We start from the raw sequence: 27,810 nt of genomic DNA, 5'->3' as shown, positions 1-27,810 counted from the left end.
GGTCAGCGGCGCGGGGCTGAGGGGAGAGGTGGGGGGGCTGAGGGGTGTGAGCAGGGGGGCAGGGACTGGGGGAGGGGGGTAAGGGTGTCCCCCAGGGTGTCCCCCAGGGCTCAGTGCTGCGTCCAGCCCTGTTCAATGCCTTGATCAATGACCTGGATGAAGGCATTGAGTGCACCCTTGCCAAGTTTGCAGACGACACTAAGCTGGGTGGAAGTGTCGATCTGCTGGAGGGCAGGGAGGCTCTGCAAAGGGATCTGAACGGGCTGGACCGCTGGGCAGAGTCCAACGGCATGAGGTTTAACAAGGCCAAATGCCGGGTCCTGCACTTGGGGTACAACAACCCTGTGCAGTGCTACAGACTAGGAGAAGTCTGTCTAGAAAGCTGCCTGGAGGAGAGGGACCTGGGGGTGTTGGTTGACAGCGACTGAACATGAGCCAGCAGTGTGCCCAGGTGGCCAAGAAGGCCAATGGCATCTTGGCTTGTATCAGAAACGGCGTGACCAGCAGGTCCAGGGAGGTTATTCTCCCTCTGTACTCGGCACTGGTGAGACCGCTCCTCGAATCCTGTGTTCAGTTCCGGGCCCGTCACCACAAGAAGGACGTTGAGGCTCTGGAGCGAGTCCAGAGAAGAGCAACAAAGCTGGTGACGGGGCTGGAGAACAGGCCTTGTGAGGAGCAGCTGAAAGAGCTGGGGTTGTTTAGCCTGGAGAAGAGGAGGCTGAGGGGAGACCTCATTGCTCTCTACAACTACCTGAAAGGAGGTTGTAGAGAGGAGGGAGCTGGGCTCTGCTTCCAGGTGACAGGGCACAGGACAAGAGGGAATGGCCTCAAGCATCACCAGGGGTGGTGCAGGCTGGACATCAGGAAAAAATATTTCACAGAAAGGGTCATTGGGCACTGGAACAGGCTGCCCAGGGAGGTGGTTGAGTCACCTTCCCTGGAGGTGTTTGAAGGACGGGTGGACGAGATGCTGAGGGGATGGTTTAGTGTTAGATAGGAATGGTTGGACTCCATGATCCTATGGGTCTTTTCCAACCTTGTGATTCTGTGAAGGAAGGAGCAGGGGCTGAGCTGGGGTGCAGGGGCTGAACAGGAGGACAGAGGGGCGGGGGGGGGGGGGCAAGGGCTGAGCTGGGGGATGGCGAAGGGGGGGCAGGGGCCGAGAAGGAGGCAGGGGCTGGGGGGGCGCTGAGCAGCGGGTGAGGTGCAGGGGAGGCAGCCGGGCTCAGCCGGGAAGAGCGGGGCTGGGCCGGGAGGAGGGCTGAGCAGGGGCTGGGGTGGGGCCGGGGCGGGGCAGACGCCGAGCCGGGGGGCAGAAGGGCCGAGGAGGGGGCAGGGTCGGAGGAGCGGGCCGCGCCGGAGCAGGGGGCAGGGCCGGAGGAGGAGGAGGTGGCAGGGGGGGCGGGCCGGGCCCGGCTCCTCCCGCGGCGCGGCGGCCCCTCCCCGCGGCCATGCGGCTGCTCCGAGCCCTGCTCCGCTGCGCCCCGGCGGGCGGCGTCCCGCAGCAGGTGGACTTCTACTCGCGCTTCTCCCCCTCGCCGCTCTCCATGAAGCAGTTCCTGGACTTCGGTGAGTCCCGCGGCCGCCGCTCCCTCCGGGCTCCGAAGGGCGCGGCCGCCTTCCGGGAGGAGGCTCCTTCCCCGGCTCGGGGACAAAGGGGAGCGGGGGCTGCTCGGCGTCCGAGCTCTGAGCCCCGGGCGCGCTCGCGTGCGAAAGCGGCGGCGTGAACGTGTGTGTGGGACTGGGGGTACCGCCTTTCACGTTTTTGTGAGAGAAACGTAGCTGAGGACCAGTCCTAGAACCCCAGACTTAGTGTAAGTAGGAAGACTTGCAAAGAAAAGCTTCTTTTAACTATCCGCCATCACTTCATCTATGGCAATAACACGTATGGAATCATAGAGTCGCTAGGATGGAAGGACCCCCAGGATCATCGAGTCCAACCGTTCCCATCAATCACTAAACCATGGCCCTCAGCACCTCATCCACCCGTCCTTTAAACACCTCCAGGGAAGGTGACTCAACCACCTCCCTGGGCAGCCTGTTCCACTGCCCAATGACCCTTTCCATGAAATATCTTCTCCTGATGTCCCGCCTGACCCCATGCACAGTTTGAGGCCATTCCCTCTTGTCCCGTCCCCTGTCACTTGGGAGAAGAGCCCAGCTCCCTCCTCTCCACAACCTCCTTTCAGGTAGTTGTAGAGAGCAATGAGGTCTCCCCTCAGCCTCCTCTTCTCCAGGCTAAACAACCCCAGCTCTTTCAGTCACTCCCCGTAAGACGTATCCGATATTAAAACTCTCAATTTGTACAGATGCAAACAGATCCGTACAGATTTGCAAACCCCGCTGTGTATTCTGTTGCTACAATACTTCTACCCAAAGAACCTGGCAGTTCCGAGTTTACTCTGACCTGTATTATTTTGCCACTAAAATACCAACAAAATAATGTTTACAGAGTTGGGGTTGTTTAGCCTGGAGAAGAGGAGGCTGAGGGGAGGCCTCATTGCTCTCTACAACTACCTGAAAGGAGGTTGTGGAGAGGAGGGAGCTGGCCTCTTCTCCCAGGTGACAGGGGACAGGACAAGAGGGAATGGCCTCAAGCTCCACCAGGGGAGGTTCAGGCTTGACATCAGGAAAAAATTTTTCACGGAAAGGGTCGTTTGGGACTGGAACAGGCTGCCCAGGGAGGTGGTTGAGTCACCTTCCCTGGAGGTGTTTAAGGCACGGGTGGACAAGGTGCTAAGGGTCATGGTTTAGTGTTTGATAGGAATGGTTGGACTCGATGATCCGGTGGGTCTCTTCCGACCTGGTTGTTCTATGATTCTATGATTAAAGCGAGTGTTTATTTTCAGGGCACAGTGTTTCCATGTGTCAAAAGTTCGGCTACCTTTTAGTTGTTAGTACCTGAACGTAATGTAATGATAATCTTGAAAACTTTTTGGGGTTTGATTGTTTTCTTTCTCCTCTGCTTAAGGATTTAATAGCAGATAGTAAAAACTAATAACAAAGGAAAAAAAAAAACAAGTAGTTCAAGATTGGGATGGTATTTGTAAGACATTCTATAGCCATTATAACTTGATGGCATTTTCACTGGGGAGTTTTTTTGCTTCTTTCACTAGAGTGAGAGCAGTCAAAGAGGAAATCATAAAATCTGGTAATGCTACTTTAAAATATTCTGCTTCCAGTGTTCAATCCAGCGACTCAAATATTCCATAAACAAGTCAATTTAAGTCTGGATCATATACATCAGTCATATCTTGGGTTGTAACACTATTTTTTGTTGGAGTCTTTGCCATTCTTTGCATAGATAGACCGTAGCTACACAGGGAAACAGAAATGTTTGCCCATTCATTGAAGTCTTGCTTACCCCGAGTGGTTTTCCATATTTGACCCAGGATTGCAAAGGTACAGCCTCCACATTCCAAACCAATTTGTGGATTGTCATTTGCTGAGTATATGAGACAGTTGAAGATTATCTTTACATTCTGCTACCTTCAATCTGACTTGTTCATGGAATTCTATCTGAGAAAAGGGAAAGGGCGGCAGCAGTCGTGCCTGAAATGGTATCTGACTAGGGATAAGAATGGAAGGTTTCTGGGCAGAGGTCGTATGTAGACAACGTGTAATACTGTGAAGTGTCACTGGGGAGGAATTCTTTGTAAGCCAGCCACTTTTTTAAGTTAACTGAAATTTTGTAATCAGTGTCGGTTATGATGTATCTGAGTCGGGATGCATTAAACTAAATTACTTCATTTCAGTTTGGTGAAGATTCTTCCAGTTTAAGACACTCCCAGCTTCCTCTTTTTCCATGTTCCTTCCATGAAGCTGCTTCCCCAGCTCCCTCTTGCCAAATGAATGAACTGAGCAGAAAATACCAGAGTTAACTCTAGGGTTACCTGTTGTGAAGCACCAAGCTTGAGGCAGGTACTTCACTTCAGGAGTTGAATAAGTTAGTAAGTTCAGATGCTGTTTACGTGACACTCTGATCTGGAAAGAAGTCTGGCTGAGAATAAAGAACAGCATTTCTTAACTTAAGAACTTAAACTACAACAGATATAGCTGAAAATTACATAAATGTTACAGAATTTATTTTCTGAAAGTGTTCCATTATGAGCTAGGCTAATTGTCTAAGGTCAGTGATCAAGCAGGGCCTATGGGACCATGATACTTTCTCAAGCATCCTCCCCATCAATAGTTTCCTGTGTTGGTTTCATTGGTCTCTTTGAAATGCTCAGAATGATAGACTGATTAGTGCTAGTTTGCTTCAAGTAAAATGAACAATTTGCATGAATAAAAGCAATATTCAAAGTCAAATGGTATGGGTTTGCAACTATTGCGCTAGTTAACTCTTTGTATATTAATAACTCTCCTTATTACAACAGGGCTGGTAGGTTTCAATAGGTATTTACATTTTGAAATATAAGCGGGCTGCTGCCAAGAGAGAAACATTGGCTTACCAGACTGGCTGAGTCAACTTTAAACCAAACCACAGACTTCTTATGCAAGAAAGTGAGAGTTCGTGTAGTTCTTTGTCACAGGAACTGACTTCGTTCTGATGTTGCTCTCTGTTTATTTTGGTCATAGGATCTGAAAATGCTTGTGAAAAGACTTCATTCATGTTTCTGCGACAAGAGTTGCCTGTGAGATTGGCAAATATAATGAAGGAAATAAGCTTGCTTCCAGATAACCTCCTAAGAACACCTTCAGTTCAGCTGGTGCAGAGCTGGTAAGAACAGTGTCTTTTCATACCTTTAAAGCTGACCTTCTGCATATACACAACTCATTCTCTTCTACAGAAAACATTTCACATGCTTTTTACATGAATGAATCTCTTATTTAGACTTGTGTAAATATGCCACTATGCCATAAATCAGAAACTTAAAGTTACAGACCAGAAAGAAATCCTTTAAGAACATCAGGGAACCCATGAGGGAATTAAAAATCATTAAATAATATTGCAGATACTCATGTATGAGAATTTGGTAAAATCAAAAATCCACCAGAACAGCGTTTAATGAAGAAGCTGGTTGAAGAAATTGACAGAAGCAGCCTAATGCACAAAATGCTTGCCAAACGTAGTAGAAACCATGTAAGAGACAGGTTATTGCAGATTGAGAGTAAAGGTGTAGAAAATAGGAAGAGCAGTAGGAAGCTCCCAAAGCTAAAATATTTAAAACAGGAAGAGAAATGCAAGGCTATTAAAATAAAAAAGACATCCTTTGAAAAGTAAAATTTGCTTTCATGTAGGGAACTTAAACATAAGCACAGACTTTTGAAAGATAGAAGCAAACCAAAACGGTGCTAAAGGCACATGGCTGTCTGCAAAGATTTTTAAAGTTAAGAGAACAGGAAACCTGCCAGTGAATAAGTGGGATGGCTGAATATAAGAAGAGCCATCAATGAAGATGAACACTCTTAATGAAGCACATAGGCTTAAATTCTTATAACAAATGACGTTGATATACTGGAAAATGAATTCCAGTTGGACAAATGCAAGTAAAGCACAGATAGGAACCTCCTCTCCCTGTGTGCTTGCTTACTTACAATGGAAAAAGACATTTTGGCGCTACTGGGTATATTTTTCTGAATATGTCAGTCAATAAGCAAGAAAGGCAAATAGTGCTAGGAACTAAGTAACAAATGGGGAGGAAAATAATTGTTCCACTCTGTTAGCCCATTATTCCTCTGAATTGCATGCAGTTTTAGTCCCTCCATCCTGAACAGAAAAGACAAGAGGGATAATCAGGGGGTTGGAACAATTTCTGCGTGAGGAGAAACCGAATAGAATTCTTCAGCTTGGAAAATACACATCTAAGGAAGGAGAGGGCAGAATTACTTAAATCATGAACAAGCTGAGAAGATTTTCAAATAACAGGAACTAGCTGGGGCTGCAAATAAATGATCACCTGCTGCATTGAAAACACAATTATGCATTCTAATTAAATTGTGGAATTCATTGCTCTGGAAATTTTAGAAGAAAACATGATGAAATAGATTCAAAAGGATCTAATAAAATTCATAGGGTATAGGTTAGTGGGATATATCAATACAATGATTTGTAAACAAGCAGCCTTGGGAGCATATAAATTGCTAAACAAAGGAATCTGTGGAGAATTGGTCTTAGTCATTTTTTCTTTCATTTAAAGGTATGTCCAGAGTCTTCAGGAGATCCTTGACTTTAAGGACAAAAGTTCAGAAGATTCAGGGGCTATTCATAGGTAAGGATGTGCTGTCTTGTATACTGATATTAGGTTAATATTATGTAAAATGACTGGCAAGAAAACAAGTATCTTAAGAAAAATTTCAGCTATCTCCAATCTTTACATAAGAATTTCAGTAACATCCCTGAAAGGAAGGTGTACTAATGATTAAATGATAAATGTACTAACATGAAACAAAGCACTTTCATGCTGTATCATCTGATCGGGGCTGACTGTAACTGCCGTTTGACAGGCATGGGATGATCTGCATGTAAATGGTTGGCACAGTTTTCTTTTTCTTGGCAGTAATCAAGATAATAAATAATTTTATAAATAATCAGTAATGGTTGATTACCGTTTATTTCAATGCTAGTCGCTTGAAATACGCTGACCTATCTTCTTACTGTCATAGGCAGACCTGTAATATTTCTGTATGTAATAAGTCTTGATTCTTGTAGGCAGATATTCTGTTTGCCAAAGCATTAAACTCACTTTAGAGTGAAATACTAACAATTGATGAATTTTTAGTTTTACAGATACTGTGATAAAAATCCGGAATCGTCACAATGATGTAATTCCTACGATGGCTCAAGGAGTAATAGAGTACAAGGAAAGCTTTGGCATTGATCCAGTGACCTCACAGAATGTGCAGTACTTTTTAGACCGTTTCTACATGAGTCGCATTTCAATTAGAATGCTCCTTAATCAGCACTGTAAGTGCCATTGTTGAAAGGAGGGGAAATGATACAGTGTCTGTATATTTTCCTTTAATTTTTAAGTGCTTAATATGTACTTAAATGTTACTTAGGAGTACACTATTTGCCTTGCTACCTTGCTATTTATAAACTCATTCTTAATACAGTTGTTAGAGTATTTATTAGCAGAAGGCTTTCAAGTATGGTGAAGAGTTAGAGGTTGCCTATGCATTTCTGGGAAAATTTCGCAAAACTGAAGACACAAACTAAAATTATAAAATCATATTGTGTACTAAATATTTTCTTTTTTTGGCAGCTTTACTTTTTGGTGGGAAAATTAATCCAGCTCATCCAAAACACATTGGAAGCATTGATCCTAGCTGCAATGTTGTTGAAGTTATTAGAGGTAAATTCATAAGATAAGAACAAGCATCCTGAAAATCTACATGAATGTCTATACTGAGAGCCAGTACACATCTTGATATTCATATGCTGTTTAGTTCTTTCCTACCTGGAGCAAAAAGTTTCATTTATAATACAGTTTTGTCACTTTTCCCTGTAAGCCCAGTTTTTTTGAGAAAATACAAAATCTCCCAGTGCCCAGTGTTTTCAGTTCTTGTTTTTCTTTTTCTCTAATTGTAAAGAAAAAAAAAATCGTGGAGGGGGAAATGTAACTTTGTGTTTTAATTATAGATGGCTATGAAAGTGCCAAGAGACTTTGTGATTTGTATTACATGAGCTCTCCAGAACTCATCCTTGAAGAGCTGAATGGTAAGTAAGTATGGGATGAAGCACTCTCAAATGTAAAGGTGGCTTCCTCTAAAGTAGCTGATGGTGGAACTTTCTCCTTCCTCTTTCCATATAGCTAAAGTGTTCTTTATATCTACTGTGATAGGTTGGGGGTGTATTTATTAATTTAAGTCTGGCAGAATTCTCTTCCTACTCCTCCATTTATTTCGAAAACTGAAACCAAATAGACATTTTTGACACTACAGCTGTTGATATAACAGATTTTAGCATCCCCCCTCCCTAAGGTTTCCTGTGCCATCTGTTGCATCTCACCCTCTCCACGTTGCTTGTGACACAAAAAAGATTTACAATAAACATTCCATTCTGACTTCTCTTGCTTACTGAGCTGTCATGCTCTGTGCACTCAAGTTGTGGTAAAAATTATTTGCATGCATTGGCTGTGACTTGAAAAAAACAGTTTATAACCATGTTGCTATGGTCTTAGAGGTCAGCTACTGACCTCGGAGTCCTGCTGAATGCTAAGGAGCCTTTCTGACACTACTCACTAGAGTTCTTTTTGAGATACTAAAAGCCAAATTTGGACAGACCTACAAAAAGAAGCAATCAAAATTGCTTCTACAAGTAATAGTGAAAGTCAAAGTGCAACCACAGTCCTTCGCTAAAGGCAAAGCAAGTGTGGCCTTGACTATACATTCCAGATCTTTTCTTCCCACAGTCATTCTGTATCTAGGTTAAAGGGTTTAACTCTCTCCATTTTAAAGCCCAATACTAAAAACATTTTTAAGAAAACATCGGTCATGCTACCTAATTCTCTGTGCTGATGGGTTGTTTAATGGTGTACGTGCTCCAGAAGCCAGAACAAATAGTTCAGGTTTTATAAAAGGAGTGACCTTTTGCTCAATGAATTGTGAAGGTGAGTTAAATCTGATCTGGGCCATTTGTGTGTTCCCCTTGCTGACAACTGAGAGGGGAGACGATTATTTAAACCTCAGGCATAGGATCTGGGGGTGAAGGCATGGCGAGAAGTGGTCTTACAAATCCTCCAAGGATGATGAATGCGTAACATTTATGGGCAACCTGTTTCAGTGCTTAACCATCACGGTGAAAAAGATTTTCTTTATATCCAGTCTGAACCTCTGTTATTCCATCTTACACTCACAGTTTCTTGTTTTCCCACCACCTGAAAAGCCTGTTTCTATCTTCATGATAACCTCCTCATCAGTATAAGAAACCAATAATTATATGCCCTAATCAGTGATGCCACAGTAGGTCCTAAGATTAATTTCTAAAGCAGCAAGTACATTTGAAAATCCTGAGCGTGACACACAAACTTTTGGAAAAGTTTCTGTTCAAATTTTACTTCTCTTGTAAATTCTCTCAACAATACAAGTTTTAATTACTGTGGGAATGAATAAAAGATACATAGTTTGCTATTTAATTATTTACTCTCTTTTCCAGTTAAATCACCAGGACAGCCCATGCAGGTGGTGTATGTGCCATCACATCTCTATCACATGGTTTTCGAACTTTTCAAGGTCTGTGCACTTACCATTACACAATTCTTTTATACAACTTTGTTTAGTGAGATTGATTTGTTTGACTTTTTGAACCAATTCTAGATAGCAGTGTGGTTTTGCAAGTGCAAACCCCTCATTGTTTGACTGTAGGAACATACCTAAATTGTCAACAACCATTAAAAAAATGTATAGAAAATAAGCAGCTTTGGAAAATTTATTTCCTTTTCCCAGCCACTGAACACATTTGACACCTTCTGAATAGACACCTTTGCCGAAAAAATCTTAAAATGTATAAAGACATTAATTAATAAAAGCAAGTGAGCGTAAGATATAAAAATTTGGGACATCCTCAAGTCTGGTGTAATGTTTAACAGCTATTGTAGAGCTTTCCTCAAGCGGTTCAGTTCTAGACTTTTCTTGATCTTTGTGTCATATTGCATGTACTGCGTTACACAGAATTCTACAAATTAAACTGTATATTCAAATATTTAGATGTTTGTTCTGAAAGAATATTTGAAGTCTATTTTAGAAAACAGTATAAATATCAATACTGAATAAACCATAAATAAATAAATAAAAATTCTAATTGCCTAATTCTAAAATATGTGATAGAAAATAACTTTCCAAAATTGATTTTTTATGATAGTATACAAAGTGGTAAGAGCAAGATCTAAGTTGTGCTTGGAATTTTAGAATGCAATGAGAGCCACCATGGAACACCATGCTGATCGATGCATTTATCCTCCAATTCATGTACATATCACATTGGGAAATGAAGATTTAACTGTGAAGGTACCCACTTTTTTGATTATTTTGAAGGTTATTTTGATTGTTTGTTTTCCCACTGTGATAGGCCGTGTATTACAGACTACAGATATATTCAGGGATATAATGCTACATGTCCCTTGTTGTTCCAGATGAGTGATCGTGGGGGAGGTGTTCCTATGAGGAAAATTGACAGACTGTTCAACTACATGTATTCAACAGCACCACGTCCACGAGTTGAGACATCACGAGCTACGCCTTTGGTATGCAAATCTTCTATACCTTATTTAATTGTCACAAAAGAAACCATTTAGCCAAAGCCACTAAGTACTGATTTTATATATCACCATGAGTATCACTATTTGGATGTTATATCTTAGTTAAAACATTTTGCTGAAAATAACTGAAAAATTGCATAGAATCCTAAAAATTACTTACATTTGTTCAAGATTCTGTTTTTTTTTACCAAATATAAAGATGAGCTGCCTCAAGCAGAACACTCAGCTGTGCACATATACTGTAATAAGGATAGGACACTGAATGCTTGTTGTGGCCACTGAATGAAAGGGAAAATAATTATAGCAGTGATTTCATATCAAGTCCATAGTTTGATTTGTACAGTGTAGTCAGTTGTACCATCTCCCAGCAAGGATGAAGGTCACAGATGTGACCGGGCATATGAAGGTTCTACTTTGGCCTTGTGTGAACTTCATAGATGTGCAAGAAATACAGCCTTAGCTCTCACTGAGAAGTTCTGAAGAGCTTTCCTGAACTTATGCTCTCACATTACGTCATTCAAAATGTGTTTTTAAAATGTAAATAGTGTTCTGCATCTGGATGACTGTGCAACTCATTAAACACTAGATCTTCACAGAGAAGTGTTGTGTGTGTTCGTTGAGATCACCTCTGAAGTTTAGTAGATAAAAAAAATACTTGCCACTTCAGGGCTTTGCCCTGCTACTGCAGACACAGCTTGATAGAATTATAGCATAAGCTACGAATTTATGGACATTGCTTCTTGGACCATTTTATATATACTATGATAAAGTGTGTCTGATGTAAGCATTCAGTGTTAACATTAGCAGCTCCACAAGGCATTGGACTCAGTACCACTTTTTCTAATGGTGTAAGCTTTTCTTGAAAAAGCTACCAATAAATAGGCTTCATGTTACCTATCAGCCCTGTCTGACAAAGGAATAAACCAGTTTTCTTGCAGTCATGATGATCCATGCATTCTTCCATTTCTAGTGGCATGATAGTTAGCGTTTGAACTCCTCCTTTTACTGTCAGATGTCATGCTTAGTTTGTCTATTCACTTATTAAGTTAAAACAAAAAACCCACCACTGGTCGATGCAATTAATGAAAGCCCCTTTTTTCTCCTGGATCAGGCTGGATTTGGTTATGGGTTACCCATATCGCGTCTGTATGCGCAGTACTTCCAAGGAGACCTGAAACTGTATTCCTTAGAAGGCTATGGTACAGATGCAGTTATTTACATAAAGGTACGCTGTAACACTTTAACATTTTACATTTTTCAGCAACTCTCATCTTAACTCCTCCTCCTCTTACTATCATTTTGATTAAAGAGTCATCAGCTCCCGTCTTCTCTACTTACAGGCCTTATCAACAGAATCAATTGAAAGACTCCCTGTATATAACAAAGCAGCCTGGAAACACTACAAAGCCAACCACGAAGCAGATGACTGGTGTGTGCCAAGCAGTGAGCCAAAGGACATGACGACTTTTCGCAGTATTTAAGCTTTTCCCTCAACAGTTCATAACAAGTCAGTAGGTCTTGTAAAGGGTGTTTAAATGACCTGATTTCACACCAAGAGGCCGAGCCATATTTGATACATGATCATTTTAAGTGTAGTAACAGGAAGTTTAAAGTAATTACTGTCTTCTGGAATTTAAAAAAAAAAACAACAAACCCAAGAAAATCCCCAAACCTGTACATATTTTTAAATTTTAAGTGAGAAGATCACATTTGTTTCAGTTTCTATTTATGACTACTTTCAGTCGCTAAAATCATGGGAGCAGTAATTTTGGGTTTTATAGGGACCAATGCAATCTTTTTCATATCGAGTGAGAAATGTATTAATTCATATAATTACAGAATTGTTTTACTAGAAGAAATTGAAAAAGCTAATGAGCATTTTTACATTACACAATATTAGAGATTAATGAAAAACTCATGTAAGAAATACCAAGGAGCTCATTGCTGTACCTTTGCACCCATGTGGCACTTTCTGTTATCTTAAGCATGCTGAAGACTAGTTTTGCAACATTAGATGTGTTGCCTGCACACCTTGTCTACATCAAGGTTTTTTGCAGTGATAGAGATCACACTTAGATCTGTAGGATTAAAAAAAAAGAGGAGTTGTAGCTGCTAGCACTGATATAATGCATCTCAGGTATGTGGTATCAGTCAGGTGAGTAATTTAATACATGTGAGAAACTTGCCTTGCCATGATCATTATGAATTAGCAAATAGTGTTGGCTCATGTACAGTAAAGATGTGCTGCCTTGAATTTGCTTTTATTTCTGTAGGTAATTGTAAAACACAGTAACAGTGTTCTACCCCTAGTAAGATCTCAGGCCCTGGGGTATGTCAGGTTACAGCTATGAATGGAAACTGTTTCAGTAAACAGATTTTTAAAATTTGCCCTTAGTAGGCCATCTCTTGTTCTCTGACAATGTAAACCACCTTCTCAGGAATATTTAAGAAAATGTGGACTTAACAGTTGTATTTGTGATGTGCTTCTGGCCTTGCTTATGTAGTAACTGGAAGTCCCACCATAAAATATATAAGGTAAGCAGAACATGATTATCAGACAAAGGCAAACTGTCAAGACATACTGGGGAAGATAGAGGGGGGAATGGGTATTAATTTTCAGGTACAAAGTCCTTATTTTAATAAAGGTTTAATTTTACTTAATGCCTATTGTGCCAGCTTTGTTCAAATCAAACGTAACTATGTTGCACCTCAATCCCTGTCATTCCTGAACATTTCAGGAGTGATGAACTAAGGACACAATGAACTAATCCTTTTCTTGGTTAATTCATTGCATGTAATTATGTGGTTTTTTGTTCAGCAGCAGACACTCGTAATCCCCCTCAGAAAGAATAAGCCTAAATTTTGCTAGCACAGAGCAGCAGGTGCGATACCACAAATGAAGGGAATAGCTGGTATGATAGAAACTGAAGTCGTGCTGTGCTGCTTGTGGCTGAGCCAGATTACAGACATATGCCACCTCCCTAGCCTAGTTCTGCAAAATGAGAAAACGGTTTCATACCCTGGTCAAGCTCATGTAGGTCAATTTAACAGGAGTGACTTATATAATGGGCTGTATATGCAGTTAAACTGACACTGAGGGAGGACTAATTTAGCTTATTTGCCAGCGGAACGGTGCAGTGACCTGCCCCACTCAAGCTTGTGGGCACTCTGAAAGAGCCGTATTTTCCTTCTTTACGTGGCTGTGAGGTGGTGACTGGCACAGCTTTCAGCCTGCGTGGCTACAAGCGAAGCGAGAGCTGTCCTTTCGTTCAGCCCTGCAAGAGGATGTAGGTATGTGAGAAATTCCACGCGTGGTAAAACAGGGCCTGTACAAAAGTAAAGAGGGAATGGTTGCAGCTATCTGGTTTGCTAAACTAAAGCTGAAAGTTACAGCAAGGGATTTTAAAAACTCTGAAGCTGAACCTTCTAGCTTTTATGTTACGTTTTAAATGTTTAACTGAGTTAATTGAACTGATTTTAGTAATATCTGAGTACTACAAGAGATGTTTCCAAAGAAAAGCTAACACAGTTTGATTTCTAGGAAGTCTATTGACGTATTTCATGTGGTATTATGGAAATAAAGCCTGTTTCATGCTCTCAGCTAGCTAGTGATTGAATTCTGGTTATTTGAACAACGTGTTGTGTAACTGTATTTGTATCTATCTCTGTTCTCACCCACCACCTCCTTGAAGGGTTATGGTGAAAACACAAATGTAATAGTATATTGGTTTACAATGTCTAACTCTTCTCACAAGACTGATCTTTGATTATTTTTGATTTAAATTGAAGTTCAGAAGATAATTTTTCATTTAGTATCTTGATTATTGTACTGAGGTTAGTGCTAGCACACTGGCTAAGTTGAAGTGAATGACTGTAGAAAATTGGCATACTCGCTCAGCTGTCAGAATGCTGATATTAAGAGTTTTGTATGCAGATGAGCTCCATCTTGCACTGTAAAATTAGTCTTGGTTTGTGGTAACTTAATTTTTTGAAAGAATCACTACATTTGTTCATTAAAACTATTTTAAAAATTAAACTTTTCAGTTGAGTGATTTTGTGGCTTGGTACTAAACTAGTTCTGTGGAGCTGGCCCTCTGCCCGAGCATCTGCCAGATTAAATGCTGTGGTCTGTGATTAGCAGAGTTCTTATGCTCAGGTGTCATGGGAGTTTATCAACCCTTCTGTAGCCCCCATTTAACTACACCAGCTCTGCACACAAGCAAACCTTTGAAACCATTATTTCCACTTGTCTTCTGAGAAAAAACTCTTCACAGGGTGAAACAGTCAGCTCAGTAGGCTTGAAGGAAAATGATACATAGTTGTATCAATAGTCTCTGTTCTAGCTGAAAGCACATAACTGACAAATAACCTTCCTTGACTGAAATAATTAAGAACGGTTTCACATATTTGATCATTCCATACTTCCAGTTCCCTTCTCCTTAATCAGTAAAGCAGCATTCCTGTTCTGGCTCAAGGTCTGCAAGGTTGGAATACAAACTCAGAGCTACTTGGAAACAAAGTAAATAATTTAAACTTGACTGAATAAATTGTTTCTTAATGCACAAACTCAAAAATTGAACCTCTTTTTGTAAGTAATTATTGCCAAGATTTTCAAACTTTATTTTGGAAATGCAGAGTGTGCAGAAGCATTTCCCACAGTCCTTCTGCTGAAATTCATGACATTCATACAAAAGAAGAGAAAAACAACTGTGAAACACCAACAGTGAAGTTCATTCATTTAATTAAAATGAAAAACAGTCCATAGATTTAAAGGAGAACTTGGTCCACATAAACAAATTATGTAAGTTTTGTTCTAATCCATTCTACGGTGGAATTGATATTTAAACTAGTCTATGTTTCTGGAATAATCTAATCTAATTAAAGGAAGTGCTGTTGTAGTATCTCTAGAAAATAGTATGTAAATATACAAAACACCAGTCCGTGTTCTAAACTATTCTGAGAATCAAATCCTCCTTTAAAGAGAAATAATCTGTTGTCTACAGCCGAACTTTTAAATACAATGCAGGAAACCAGTGCTTCAGTGATGTTTTTTTCCTACGATTCTTCCCTCAGTATTTTAAGTTTGAAAAACAGTATAGTTTAAAATTAGCAAATATATAAATTTGGTCCGCAAAAATCTTGGAGCAGGTAGAAAAGAGAAGTACATGTATTGCAAGTTGATCTTAGTCATAGCATAAATCTATAAAACTATACATTATTTAGGAAAAATAGGCTAAAAAAGATCTTATTTATAGGTTTAAACCTTGTCCCAACACCATACAAGTAGTGTACAGAAAACTTCAATACTATGCTTAGTGTATGTAGTTTGTGAAAACTTCTCAATATTTCTTGTTATTTCCTTAGCGAATTGCAACACATAGAATTCAAAAAACAATGTGCTACTACAGTGAAATTTGAATGAAAACCCCAGAAATACAAGGATTTAAACAAAATAATCCATAGATTTGAAATACATGCTATCTTTTTAAATTAATTTGACATTACCGTTTTCTTAAAACTTAATTTTTACTATACATCTCAGTGGCAACAGATAAACAGACTGTCACAGACTGGTTTTTTTGGCAGGATTTTTCTCTTGTCCCTCTATCAGATTCAACTCTATTGAATGCTAGTTGACTAATACTGGAATTATTTTAATACAGTATTCTACTTTTCACAAACATCAATTTCATTGAAAAGGGCATATGAGGTCTCTGAAGCACAAATATTACTTAAGGCAGAAAGTTAAGTTATTGTCTGTTAGTACAGGCGGCGTCAACTAGGAATAAAAATACTGAAAACATTTTATTTCATTGGGTTGTAATGGGGAGGGACCATAATTAAAAAGTTAAAAACACCTACCACATTAAACTGTTGCACTTTCCCTCCTCCCTCAATTGTACAATTATATACAAATCTGCTGAACTTCCTCAAGATGAAGCAAGTCTGCACTGAAACAAAACAGGCTCGTTTTAGCAGCTCGATTCAAGCGTGGTTACCACTCTGCCAGTCTTGCGAACTTCTCTCTCCTTCTTTTGAACCTTTTCCTTCTGCTTTTCCAGTTTTTCTTGTGTTTTTCTAATATCCTTAATTTTTTTCTTTATTGTTGATCGGTCATTTTGACTGGAAACTCCCAAAGCCTTTGGTGGGGGAATAAAAGAAAAATACCTGTTCATTAAATTTTCCAACAGCACTTGTATATGAACAGCCCGAGAAAGTGTTACTTTGCTGCAAGATAAGTCTGTGTATTTGAAAGGTAAGGACCCAAGACCTCAAGAGCACTGTAAATTATCATCTGGGTAACAAAGTAAGTGAGGAAACAAGGACCGACTCTTGTGAAATAACAGCTCCTCGTTGCAGTTTACACAGGCACCTGAGAATTTCCAGCAAATAGCTTAATAAGCAGTAGTCTTGAAATATTTTTCTGGCTCTTTTAATTCAAGAAGAATTTATATTCAGTGACTGCTCTTTCAGTTATATTACCATGGGTTTTAAAGTGCATTATTAAGAAGTGCAGTCAGCATGTAAAAGGTACACTTTTGATTTTTGATCAGGAGGTGGCAGTACCCAGTTCCAAGTTTCAGACAGCACTCGCTCTGACTCCATGGAACTCCGAATGGCACTAGGTGTATGCTGAGCTTTAGGCATCAACATTCAAAGGTCCCCAAACAGAGACCGTCATTTGACAGACCAGTACTAGGCATCTCCTCTGTGTCCAAGTGTCCAAGGACATATTTACTTAACAAAATACTTAACAAAATGCAGGACATTTACTGTTACACGCCTATTCTAAAACGCAGGTATATTTTGGAGACTGAAGTTAAGACACATTTTCCCTCCTGAAACTCTCAGATCCTACAACTGATCATTAACAATAATTTTCCTTATGCCAGAATAGACCAATGAACCCCATTTTAGTCACATATCTGTCCAAAAGACAGTCTAATCTATTGAGAAAGAAAAACGGAGCTTACTAGCACTATAAGGAATATGTACCATGCAGGTTCCAGAGGTAAAATGGCAAGAAAAGGCCCAAACCAAAGATAAAGAATACATTTTTTTCAGCAGGAGTAAAAACCAAAAACATTTAAAAGGTCACCAGATAGGATTTTAGCCTTCCCATTTTTAGCCTTTCGATTTATAAAACTGGATCTTAGAATTCTATGCTTTTGAATATTCCAGATCTTGCTTTGATATGATCGTAATGCTGAGACTGATGACAAAAGGTATCAAGCCCCTTTGGGGAAATAATGCTTACTTTGATTTCCTCAAGATACAAACAAGGAAGAAATACTTAGTATTTTCTTTGTTAAAACAGCTTGTCTTTAGTTGTACAATCAATTACAAAATTCTCATATAACTATATAGTCTCCAAGTATTTTAAAAGCAAAACTATCCCTTAAGAGGCTGTGAAAACAGGAAAATAGACTTTGTAGGTTAAAAATATGTCTGAATCAGCAATGACATTTACACGGTTACAAATCTATCTTGGGATATTCACATACCTTTAACTTCTCGCTGTCGAGCTGCATTAACTGCTGCCCATCTATGTTCATAGCTGTGAACTCTGTAATGTACTGCTCCATGTTCATTCCCATTAACCAGTGGCATACTTGCTGGGTGGTCCATTCCGAAATGGGTCTACTGTGCCATTGATTTTGCTTTCCTGTTGTTGTAAAATCATCATCTAATGCCTAACCAATTGAGAAAAGTCACCGTAAGCAATGTTTTACGTGGCTATTCATTGAATTTCAGTTGCCAATTGAGTTTGATTAACAAAATACATTTTTAAACATACTGTGGCTCCAAAAGGACTTAGGTTCTTGAGATCACTGTTTACAGTCAGTTTGCCTAGGAGTTTGCTATAAACAAAAAGACACTACAACATTCAACACAAACTAAGTCAGAAATGAAGAAGATAAATGGTTTTCTCTTAGGAAATTACATTACAAAGCATTAGCTTAAATTTGATACATCCTAACAATGAACAAGCTTCCTCAGTTAGTTTGTTAAAGGTAGCTCAATCCTAACGTTAGATACTGCTTTATACAGTGTCAAGAAGAATCAAGTAACACTTCGAATGCATTGTTGATTATTATTAAGCAAAGGAAATCTAGAATAAAAGCAATTCTAGTAGCCAGTAAATCTGGTGGCAGATCCAGGTACAGTTTTAGTAAATTGGGTACACTTCTAAAAAGAAAGGACTGTTTATTCTTTCATCTAATGAAACCATGACAACATTTTAATGAGTCTGCCCAGTAGACCATTTCAGAAACATAAGAACTTGTAGCTTTCCACTGAAAATACACTTTACCAACTCTCAGAGATTTTTAAGCTCCCTGCTTCAATATCAGTTGGCTTGTGAGGGTAAAAAGGTACGGCTGTTTTCCCCAAGGCACTCTATTACTTCATCACAAAGAAAAGCTACATAAAACAGCTCAATGTCTGTACAGAAGAAATTCTAGTGTGATACCTGAATTGGTAATGTGAGAGTTACCTTAAATTTTATTAACTATCCAAAGTGAATCTCTTGCTACCTCATGACTGCATATGGGCTGCATTCGACTTGCAGACTGCTCCACCAGGCAGCTTCCAGTACTGACCAAAGATAGTTGCCTAACAGCAAAAAGTATGCCCACTTTTTCCAGCAAGCCTTACACGTCACTTGTAAACAGAAAACATGGAAATGAGTCTCTTTCTAGAGATAGAAAGTTTCAGGTGAACAACTACAGCTTCCAGGCAGAGCAATCTCATAAAATCCAACTCCCTCATTGGAAAATTTGGGGGAGTTGACTGAATAATGGGACACAGGCCTGTCGTGTGATCCAATCGGACAGTATGCTGGATCTGAGAGTGCAACCTGGAACACACGTCTGAGGTGAAACATACAATTTTGCATTTCTGATGTATCAAAGGACTACGTGTAATTAGAAATGGCTTTGCTTTCCTGGTCTTTGAAACAAAGGACAGTGGTTACAGTAGGAGATAAATGCAGATAATTAGGAACAAGACTGTAGAGTACAACAGTTTGGGTCGAGGTTAAAATCCATACTACAAGCATTTCAAAGGACTTTCACTTCCAAATAGCTTGTATGGTCACACAGACTCGATAGCCACTAGCAGTTGGAATGCACCAGGAACAATGTTGGAGCACATTTAATCTGATTTCCAGAATGAATCAAAGACAGACATAAATGAGGACAATCTGGAGACTAACTTTGAAAATGAACTAATCCAAATTAAAATTGCTATAACAAATGTGAACACATCCACCTTCCTGATGTGCAAAGGAATAGCAATTTTCACAAAACAGCAGCAAAGAGCTCTAGAAGTTTTGCTTCAAGTGCTCTATACAGCATCTCTATCAAGACAACTGGGGCACAGCAAGTTTTCTATCCAAGCTATCAAGCTTGATATGCTTCATACAGAGAGAGAAGATTAATTGTATTAATTATTAAAGGAATTTCATAAATGGCTGATTTTAAATAATTTTAGACAAGAGTACTTCTCTACCTGATACTGTAATACAATATATATATTGTAACCTTTTGTCTCATACCAGCAAGTGTTCGTGAGTAAACACAAAAAAGGGGAAACTTTACATTTCACATTTGACTTGTATCTCGGTCCTGTGTAGTTTATCAGCAGCAAGAAACACTGAGGTAGGGGTGGAGATGGGTGTGTGTGTGTGTGTATATGTCTATATCTTCTTTTCAATGAGAAACATGTGAAGTGTTTAACTGCAGTTGAAACTCAGAGTGTTAGTACTTGAAGAAGGTGTTCTCCTGTCAAAGAGGCCCAGATTCATTCCTTTTACCAGGGGAATGCAGTCTCCTAACAGAATCTTGGGGGGTGTCTGCACCAGTTCCTCCAAACATCACAGATAAGCAGATAATGCTCTGCTGGACTATGGAAAAGTCCTCCAGACTGAGCTGCTAAGGCCAGTCTAGGCTTTCAGCATTATCAGTTGCTAGCAAACTTCTACTTCATATTGGTGAAGACACAATTCTAAAACTAGGAGTTATACTAAAACCAGAATCTGTCTTTCAACACTTAGACATCATCTCCACAGAGACGTGAAGGTGAACAGGAAGATACTTAGTCCTGTATAATCTGAATTTTCCACTGCAAGAGAAGAGCACATCTGTACCTATTTTTTTTCAGAATATGAACAGGAAAGTGGAAAGTGTAAAAGAGGAAAGAACACTGATCTTTGAATCACTCAATAAACACCTCTACATACTTTTTTTCCAATTGTTTACTGTCCTTCCAGAGGCAAGAGGACTTTCCCAAGCTGTGTACATCAGAGTTACAGTCCCCAAGCAGCCACTACACACAGACACACAAAAGATCAGCTGCAAATTCAGAAAGCATAACTAGAAATATGAGAAAATCATATGCTCCTGCATAAAGATGCAGGTGATTCAGACAGAAGCACAGAAATATTGAAGGCCTTAAAGATAAAAACAAAAACCCCAGGACACATCATTTAACAGATGAAAACCTTTGAAAGGGTAGGAGGGGTTACCAGTTAGCTTGCTAACCAGCTGTGAGCGGAGGTACCTTTGCTCTAAACCACCTGACTGCTAACAACCTAACTCTCACCATGTTGTCACTTTGCAAAGTGCCTGAGAGTACCTGCTCAGCAGAGGCAGACTCTTCAGTGCCGCTCCCATCTGGACTTCAGAGGTGTTTCCATCTCTAGTCTTCTCAGGATCCATAGGGCAGCATGCATAGACCATTCCACTGAAAGCAGGGGTTGGTACACTGCCCGCACGATCCCTGCTGGCTACTTACGAACCCATCCAAAAATGAGCACCAGAGACAAATTCTACTTGTGAAAAGCTTAAGTTAAGGATTTGGACTATCCAAAATTGCTATAAGATTGGTTACTTTCTTCTTCCTAGACTTCAATGTACTGTACTGCTAATTAAAAAAAAAACAAACCCAAGAATAGAACTTCCTGTTTTTCTTCACACATAACTGCCTGTCCAAAAGGGAAACCAGCTCAGTGTTTATCATTATCCTCAGAACAGACCCTGATCATCAATATAATTACTGAAAAAGTACAAAACTTTCATTGCTCATACACATAAGCAACATAGGAACTACTGACAGCATTACAATCCAACTCGTCAATAACAAGAACAGTCTTACTCATGACTTTACGCACGCACAGTTAGTAACCGATGAGTTCTGTCTGAGCTTTAGAACCAGCAGTTTACTGAAAACTGTAACACTGATCAAAGAAAAGTATTCAACAAGGTATTTAGCTTTGCTAAAATCTTATGATTTGTATACTGCTTGAAACTTTCAGAAACACATTCTGCCTTCACAAACCACTCCACTTAAAAACTGCTAGGGAGCACATATTACTGGAGTTCCTCTGCCTTTCATTAGACCGATGACTATCATCACGGATAAAAATCCACAAGCAATCAATCCATTACTGAAACCTGCAAACTAATTATATGATTTTTGACACCTCAGATTTTTGTTAGTGATTTCATAGTTTCAGCATTGTTTGTAAGGCTGTTCTGACTTTCTACATACTACTGGAATATTTTAAGACTTCCACCAGTCAGGTTTAAGAGAACTAATAACAAACCTCCAAATAGATGAACCACATTTAATTTTTTTCTTCAAATATTATTACTATCGGTTTAGATAGTCCTCTAACTCATATCTGGAAGATGATTGTGTTCAGCTTTTAATGATGTTTACTGGTCTATAAAGGATTTTATTTATAAAGATGCCAATCAGTCAAACATTGAACAAGACATTATCTTGGAATGTTACCACAGTGCAGACTCACAGGTTTCACCTGTAGGCATAGGAGTTAGTTCTCCAAGGGAATGAACGCTGACTTTCAGGTATCAAGTTTCTAACTTCATATCATAACCACTACATTGTTGGTTTGGAGTTTTTTGGGTTTGTTTTTTTGGTGTTTTTTGTTTATTTTAGATTCAATTTTATGGTAAGATACACCAGCATTGATGTGAAAGCAACGCAAAAAATACTGCAGTTTTCATTCACCCAGGAAGTTACTTTAAATTAATGGAACAGAAAGGTGTTATATTTAAAATTAAAAACGGCAAGTTGATCAGAGAGAGTTCATTCCGTTTCTTAAGATCAGAACACAAAGGCTAACACAGCATCTACTAGTCCATATCCTTAGTTCAGGAACAGCTTAGGATTTCTTACAGCGCTCTTTAACATTAAAATATGGAACCAGCCATCTAGTTTCACATTACACAAATCTGTTTCTATTAAACATGCTGTAGTGTGAACAACAACATCAACAAGACACATATACACACTTTGAAACTCACCTCATTTGAAGAGAAGGTTAAAGTGTGTGAACGACCTGACAGATTTGGTTCTGCCACTAACCCTGAAAGTTCACAACTTGGCTTGCTATGGTATGTATCATCTATGACAATTCTACTCTGCAAACAAGTGGAAATAATGTTTCATTAACTCACTCCTTGGAAAAGCAGGTCATAAGGTGACATTCTAGTAATTTTGATTTTTGGTAAAAAAAAAGCAACTATGACTCACTTATCTTTAGATCACATATGAAATGCAATCACTACATCAAGCATCTGAATTACTTTTGTTAAACTTCTGAATTGAAAAGCACAACAACAAATTTAAAGCAATATCTCCAATAAGTGCAACTTGTGTGGAGAATCAGTTATAACCTAGAATGATGTTGAAGTACACAAGGAAATAAATGCAGTTACTTTTTCATCAGGCACACCACACTTGGGGAGAAGCAATTTAAGGTTCAGTTGGACAAATTATTCATGCTGAGTTTGTGTTCAACTGAAACCTACACAAATGCTATGACTGTGCTTCAGAAGGTGCTGTTCTGTGGGTGGAAAAAAAAAATAATCAAGGTCCTAATTGTTTATGGTCATTAAGATTCCCTGGAGTGTCCCCATAGGCTATAAAGTTTCTCAAAATAAGAATTAAGTTTAGACTTCATAGTTGTGCACTACAGAACCATTGTTGTAGACAGTGCAACAAACAGCGTGTCTTTACCTGACACACACTGAGAACTGGAATAGCAAAGAGCTTCTGGCAGTTTGCAGATCAGCTCATGAGTAGAGAATACAGACCTTGCCTAACGACAAGCTTTCCCAAAAATTAAAATTCTGATTTAATATGCTGTATGGTATTGCTGTTCATTTTAACATGGTGGTGAAACACTGCAACAGGTTGCCCAGAGAGCGGGTGGATGCCCCATCCCTGGAAACAATCAAGGCCAGCTTGGACAGTCTGATTGAAAATGTCCCTGTTTATTGCACGGGGGTTGGTCTAGATGTTGTTTAAAGGTCCCTTCCCACCCAAACTATTATATGATTCAATTCTGAGGTAGCTGCATTTGTAGGTTACACGATTCTGTGCCTCTGCATCAAATTATGTTGATATGAGAAGTACTAGATAGGTAAAATATCTTCAGAAGCATTTTTCCAGCTATGTAAAAGTCATCTTTACAGTTAAAATACTAAATATTGTAAAATCTCTGAATTAAGCTGAACATTTTTGAAGGTAAACAATTACTCAGATGACTTCACAAAAACTGGTTTAACGTTGTACATCTATAGTGACTACACAGTTTGATAGCCTCAGTAAATTATTTTCAAAATACAGAATTCTTCTGAAATTAAAAATTGACAGATTTATTCTTTTAATAAATAAAGTACTACTGATTTAAAAAGAAAATATGAAGCAGTAAAATTCAAAGTAGAAATACGACTAATGTAAGAATTGTCGTATTGAAAGAATGTAAAATCATCATAGCATTTACTGTTTACATTCAGTTATTGCACTTAGTCTGTGTTTAAAGGAAGCTTTTGGATTTGCATGCCTGCCTTAGCATTTAAAACCCATAGGACCCAAGTTCACACTTATCCAGCAGCCAGTACTCATACACCCTTGGGCAGGTGACCTGAGTAGCCTGTGACTCAAGCTGAAGACAACGGAAAAAAAAAAAAAGACATTACACCTGAAAACTAGGGAGCAGGTTTGGTAAGAAAATCCTTCAGAAGAACACTATTATGTTTCCCAGAATATTTTCTAATTTGCTTACCTCCATTTCCAACTCAGATCCTATCTCTAAGTTATTTTTCTTTAGTGAGTGAAAAATTACTGTGCCAAAAGCATGTCTCCTACTTTTGCCTTTCTAAAATTTACTTCTCATCACTACTCCTTGTTGCCTACAAACAGTAAGCAATTATTTACCATTATTTTCTCTAAGTCTCTAATCAACTGATTATACTTTGTAAGGATGCCATACCACATCCATACATGCAAAAATAATCTGAGATCCTAAGTTAAACTGATGTTAAAGACATTTTTGTTCAGTAACTTATGCTCCTATAAGAGTTGCATTTGCAGTTGTCTTCATTGAGTGCTTCTGTATTTGTGTTCCGGTTTCAGTTTAAACTGAACTCTAAATTTTCTAGATTATTCTGATCTTGTTTTGGGGATGGATACTTCATCTTTGTACTCCCTTTTACTCTAAATTGCTAATATGCATTTCCAGCCTTAAAAGAAAAAAAATTCCACAAGGCAAAAAACAACCACCACCACAACCCAACAAAAGAAACCCCAAAGCACAACTTCAGTTTCCCTGCTACCTCCTCATGGAATGTGATACTGTGCATGACTGAAAAATAATGTACTCTTTACCATGTAGATTATTTTATTAATTACATTATACTTTAGGGACTTCCTCAATCTTTCAGTTGTAAAAAGTATTACCAAGAAAACAGAATACTTGGTCCATCAACCTATTCTCAAATTAATTTCAACCCAAACTGAAAATCTGTTTAGGAGGTTTTCTTAACCACCTCAGTTTATTCCTTCTACCTTTGCAGAGCAATCAAGAATAAGTCAGAAACAAAATATACATAAAAAAAAAAATACAGGATGATATTTGAGCAAAATATTTAATGAGACCTTAGAAAAACCATGAAGGAAACAAAAGTAAAGTATCTCAGCACCAGCCGTCTTGTTTTTCCCTCTGCCCTGCTCCTACTCAGTTTGAAGTAGTAGTAATTTCCTTGTAAGGATTTAGAGCCAGTTACAAAGCTTTCTGATACCTGAAGAGGCTGAGGGGAGACCTTGTCGCTCTCTACAACTACCTAAAAGGAGGCTGTGGTGAGGTGGGTACTGGTCTCTTCTCCCAAGTAACAAGCAATAGGATGAGAGGAAATGGCCTCGAGCTGCACCAGAAGTTTAGATTGGACATTAGGAAAAATTTCTTTACTGAAAGACTGGTGAAGCATTGGAACAGGCTACCCAGGGAAGTGGTGGAGTCACAATCCTTGGAGGTGTTCAAAGAGTATGTAACCATGGCACTTTGGGACATGCTTTAGTAGGCACGGTGGTGCTGGGCTGATGGTTGGACTCAATGATCTTGGAGGTCTTTTCCAACCTTAATGATTCTATGATTCTAAGAACACAGAATTTGGATAGAAGAGGTTCTATAGATATGCTTCCTAAGACTTAAGGCACTAGGATATGAACAGTTTACAACACAATATCCTTTCTTGCAACGAAAACAAAACACTGCATACAAGCTGCAGAAGTTAAATAACACTGGCAAAATAATATATACAAACACTGTGTATGTTTTTGTATTGTAGCAGAGAATGGGACTAAATCAAGGTGCAGATTATGTAAAGGGACTAATTTAAGAACTGTGTAATTTAGAAACCCCATAAGGCTAAACAGTCTGCACACACTCAGATCACAGGATTTTAGCTCTGTGTTTCTAGTTTTCACAAGAAACAAGAATTTGATTCATTACTTTGCCAAATTATAAGTTCAGTATCGTTTTAAGAAAACAAAATCCTTCTAGGTGTAGTAATTTTGAGGGAAATTTTGCAGAAGCAGAAAACAGTTAAAATATTATTACACTACTACAGAAACTATGCACAATGCGAACAACTCTGTAGAACAGTTAGAGATTTTCACATGACAAAAGTTCTCATTTTAGTGTTTCTGCTTTTACTTGCTCTTCAAGAAATGCTTTCATCTGATCATATGGGATATTACAGGCACAAAACCAATAAATTCTAGGGAGTGAACATGAAGAGAAAGGAGTATTCTTTCCTTGAACTCTGGGGCGATGATTTTGTCCTGGTGTTATGTTGTTCTAGTAACAAGAATCACTGCTGAATGGTCAAGCACATTTTCTCAATTTTAATGGGTTTTTTATAGAGAGGTTTGCCAGCCAAAGCCTTGATCATTAAGTTGCATGATAATAAAAACTGCAGGTTAAGATGTACAAAGATTAGCCATTCTGAGGAGTAGCTACTGTTTTTATAAAAGACTACAAACATTCCAAAGAAAAAGAAGCCTGAATTCCGAGAGGCTGAGTATGATTTTAGGATCAATTAATATATGAGAATCTGTTCTTTAACAGGGTAAGCTTTCTATTGTTTGACAAAGCAGGTGTGTAGCTGAAGACCTGTGTATTCTTCCAGCTGCTGATTTGCAACTGGCTCTAACAAAAAGAGCTTCAAGTAGCAATTACCTACTGGACCGTAAGAAGGCAACAAAAAATACAACAGCAGGTAAGAAACCAGCTGAAAAGTCAAAGTGATAATCAACTGGGATAAAGTATACAATAACGAGAAAAGGTTAATATGTCAGGGCAATGTGGAAGGGAAGAGAGCACCCAATCTGGAAATATCTATATTTTTGTGACTGCCAAAACATGTCTATATAAACACATCAAGGGGTGCTTAAGCACATTATGAGTGCTTGTAGTAGAAATGCAGCAGTCGGACTTCTTTGCTCAGAAAAAAATATTTGATTCAGACAGAAAGGAGGAACGAAGAGGGGAAGAACAGGTTCCTCTGAACCAATGACTTCGAAAGCTAAAATGTTCAGCTGAACTGAATGTTTATCTATACAGGAAACATTTCTTGATAGCTTTGCTACAGCCTATTACAAGATCAACCTTGACCTCTCATTTAATCAGAAACTGTACCAAAGTGTACACATATTCCCTTCAACATGGATCTCACAGTCCCAAAATCCTTGGGTTATTTACAGAAATGTTGTGGCCACTCCAGGCTTCAACAGAAGTAAACAATGCAGAAGCTGTAAATACTCAGGTCTGACACACTGGACGCTGTTCTGTATAGTGTAGGTCTACTTAAAAGATTAAGAAGTTCGTACTCAAGTTCCTGTGTAATAGTTAGGTACTGTAGGGTTTTAAAACCACTTTCTATATTTTTTACAAAGTATATATGCAGACAGCTTAATCCTGTCATACCCACTGTAAATTCACGCTGAAAAAATAGAAGGTAACTTAAAAATGTATAATAACAGCATTTTAGTGTTATAAGCACCTGGAAACATGGAAAGCCAACTTCTTATCTGTCATCTATGCAAAAGACCAGTGACTTCCCAGACTACAACCTACCAAGTTTCTCTTCTAGATTTGAAACTCATTTGTATCTAATAACACAGAGCAAAAGGAAAAAGTGAAAGGATATTTTACACAACCAAGGTGAAGAAGAAGTGTGAAACTTAAGAATAAGCCTAGCCCATGAGCTAACTTGAACAACTACAATTTTGAATC

The 27,810-nt window shown here is 39.0% G+C and overlaps 2 protein-coding genes across 5 annotated transcripts in view; one reads left to right on the top strand and one right to left on the bottom strand.

Moving 5' to 3' along the window:
- The first annotated feature begins 1,422 nt into the window (after positions 1-1,422).
- Positions 1,423-14,785, top strand: PDK1 (pyruvate dehydrogenase kinase 1). Its single transcript, XM_069861116.1, has 11 exons — positions 1,423-1,569; positions 4,582-4,723; positions 6,144-6,215; positions 6,726-6,910; positions 7,209-7,298; positions 7,586-7,663; positions 9,101-9,177; positions 9,853-9,951; positions 10,077-10,187; positions 11,314-11,427; positions 11,543-14,785. The coding sequence occupies exons 1-11, from the start codon at positions 1,452-1,454 to the stop codon at positions 11,681-11,683; spliced, it is 1,227 nt and encodes a 408-aa protein (XP_069717217.1). The 5' UTR covers positions 1,423-1,451; the 3' UTR covers positions 11,684-14,785.
- Positions 14,786-15,717: 932 nt separating this feature from the next.
- LOC138722662 (neurabin-2-like) overlaps positions 15,718-27,810 on the bottom strand; it is a 41,068-nt gene continuing 28,975 nt past the window's right edge. For 3 of the 4 annotated variants that reach the window (XM_069861103.1, XM_069861102.1, XM_069861104.1), the window contains exons 17-19: positions 22,535-22,651; positions 17,708-17,896; positions 15,718-16,342 (exon numbers count right to left, since the gene is read on the bottom strand). In XM_069861103.1, coding sequence (XP_069717204.1) covers positions 16,175-16,342; positions 17,708-17,896; positions 22,535-22,651 — 474 coding nt within the window. In that variant the 3' untranslated portion in view covers positions 15,718-16,174. The remainder of the gene's footprint in view (positions 16,343-17,707; positions 17,897-22,534; positions 22,652-27,810) is intronic. The other variant, XM_069861105.1, reaches the window with a different exon arrangement.

The sequence above is a fragment of the Phaenicophaeus curvirostris genome, chromosome 7 (assembly GCF_032191515.1).
Source record: "Phaenicophaeus curvirostris isolate KB17595 chromosome 7, BPBGC_Pcur_1.0, whole genome shotgun sequence".
Classification (NCBI taxonomy): Eukaryota; Metazoa; Chordata; class Aves; order Cuculiformes; family Cuculidae; genus Phaenicophaeus; species Phaenicophaeus curvirostris.
Note: the sequence above shows the minus strand (reverse complement) of the source record. Positions and strands in the feature narration are given on the sequence as shown.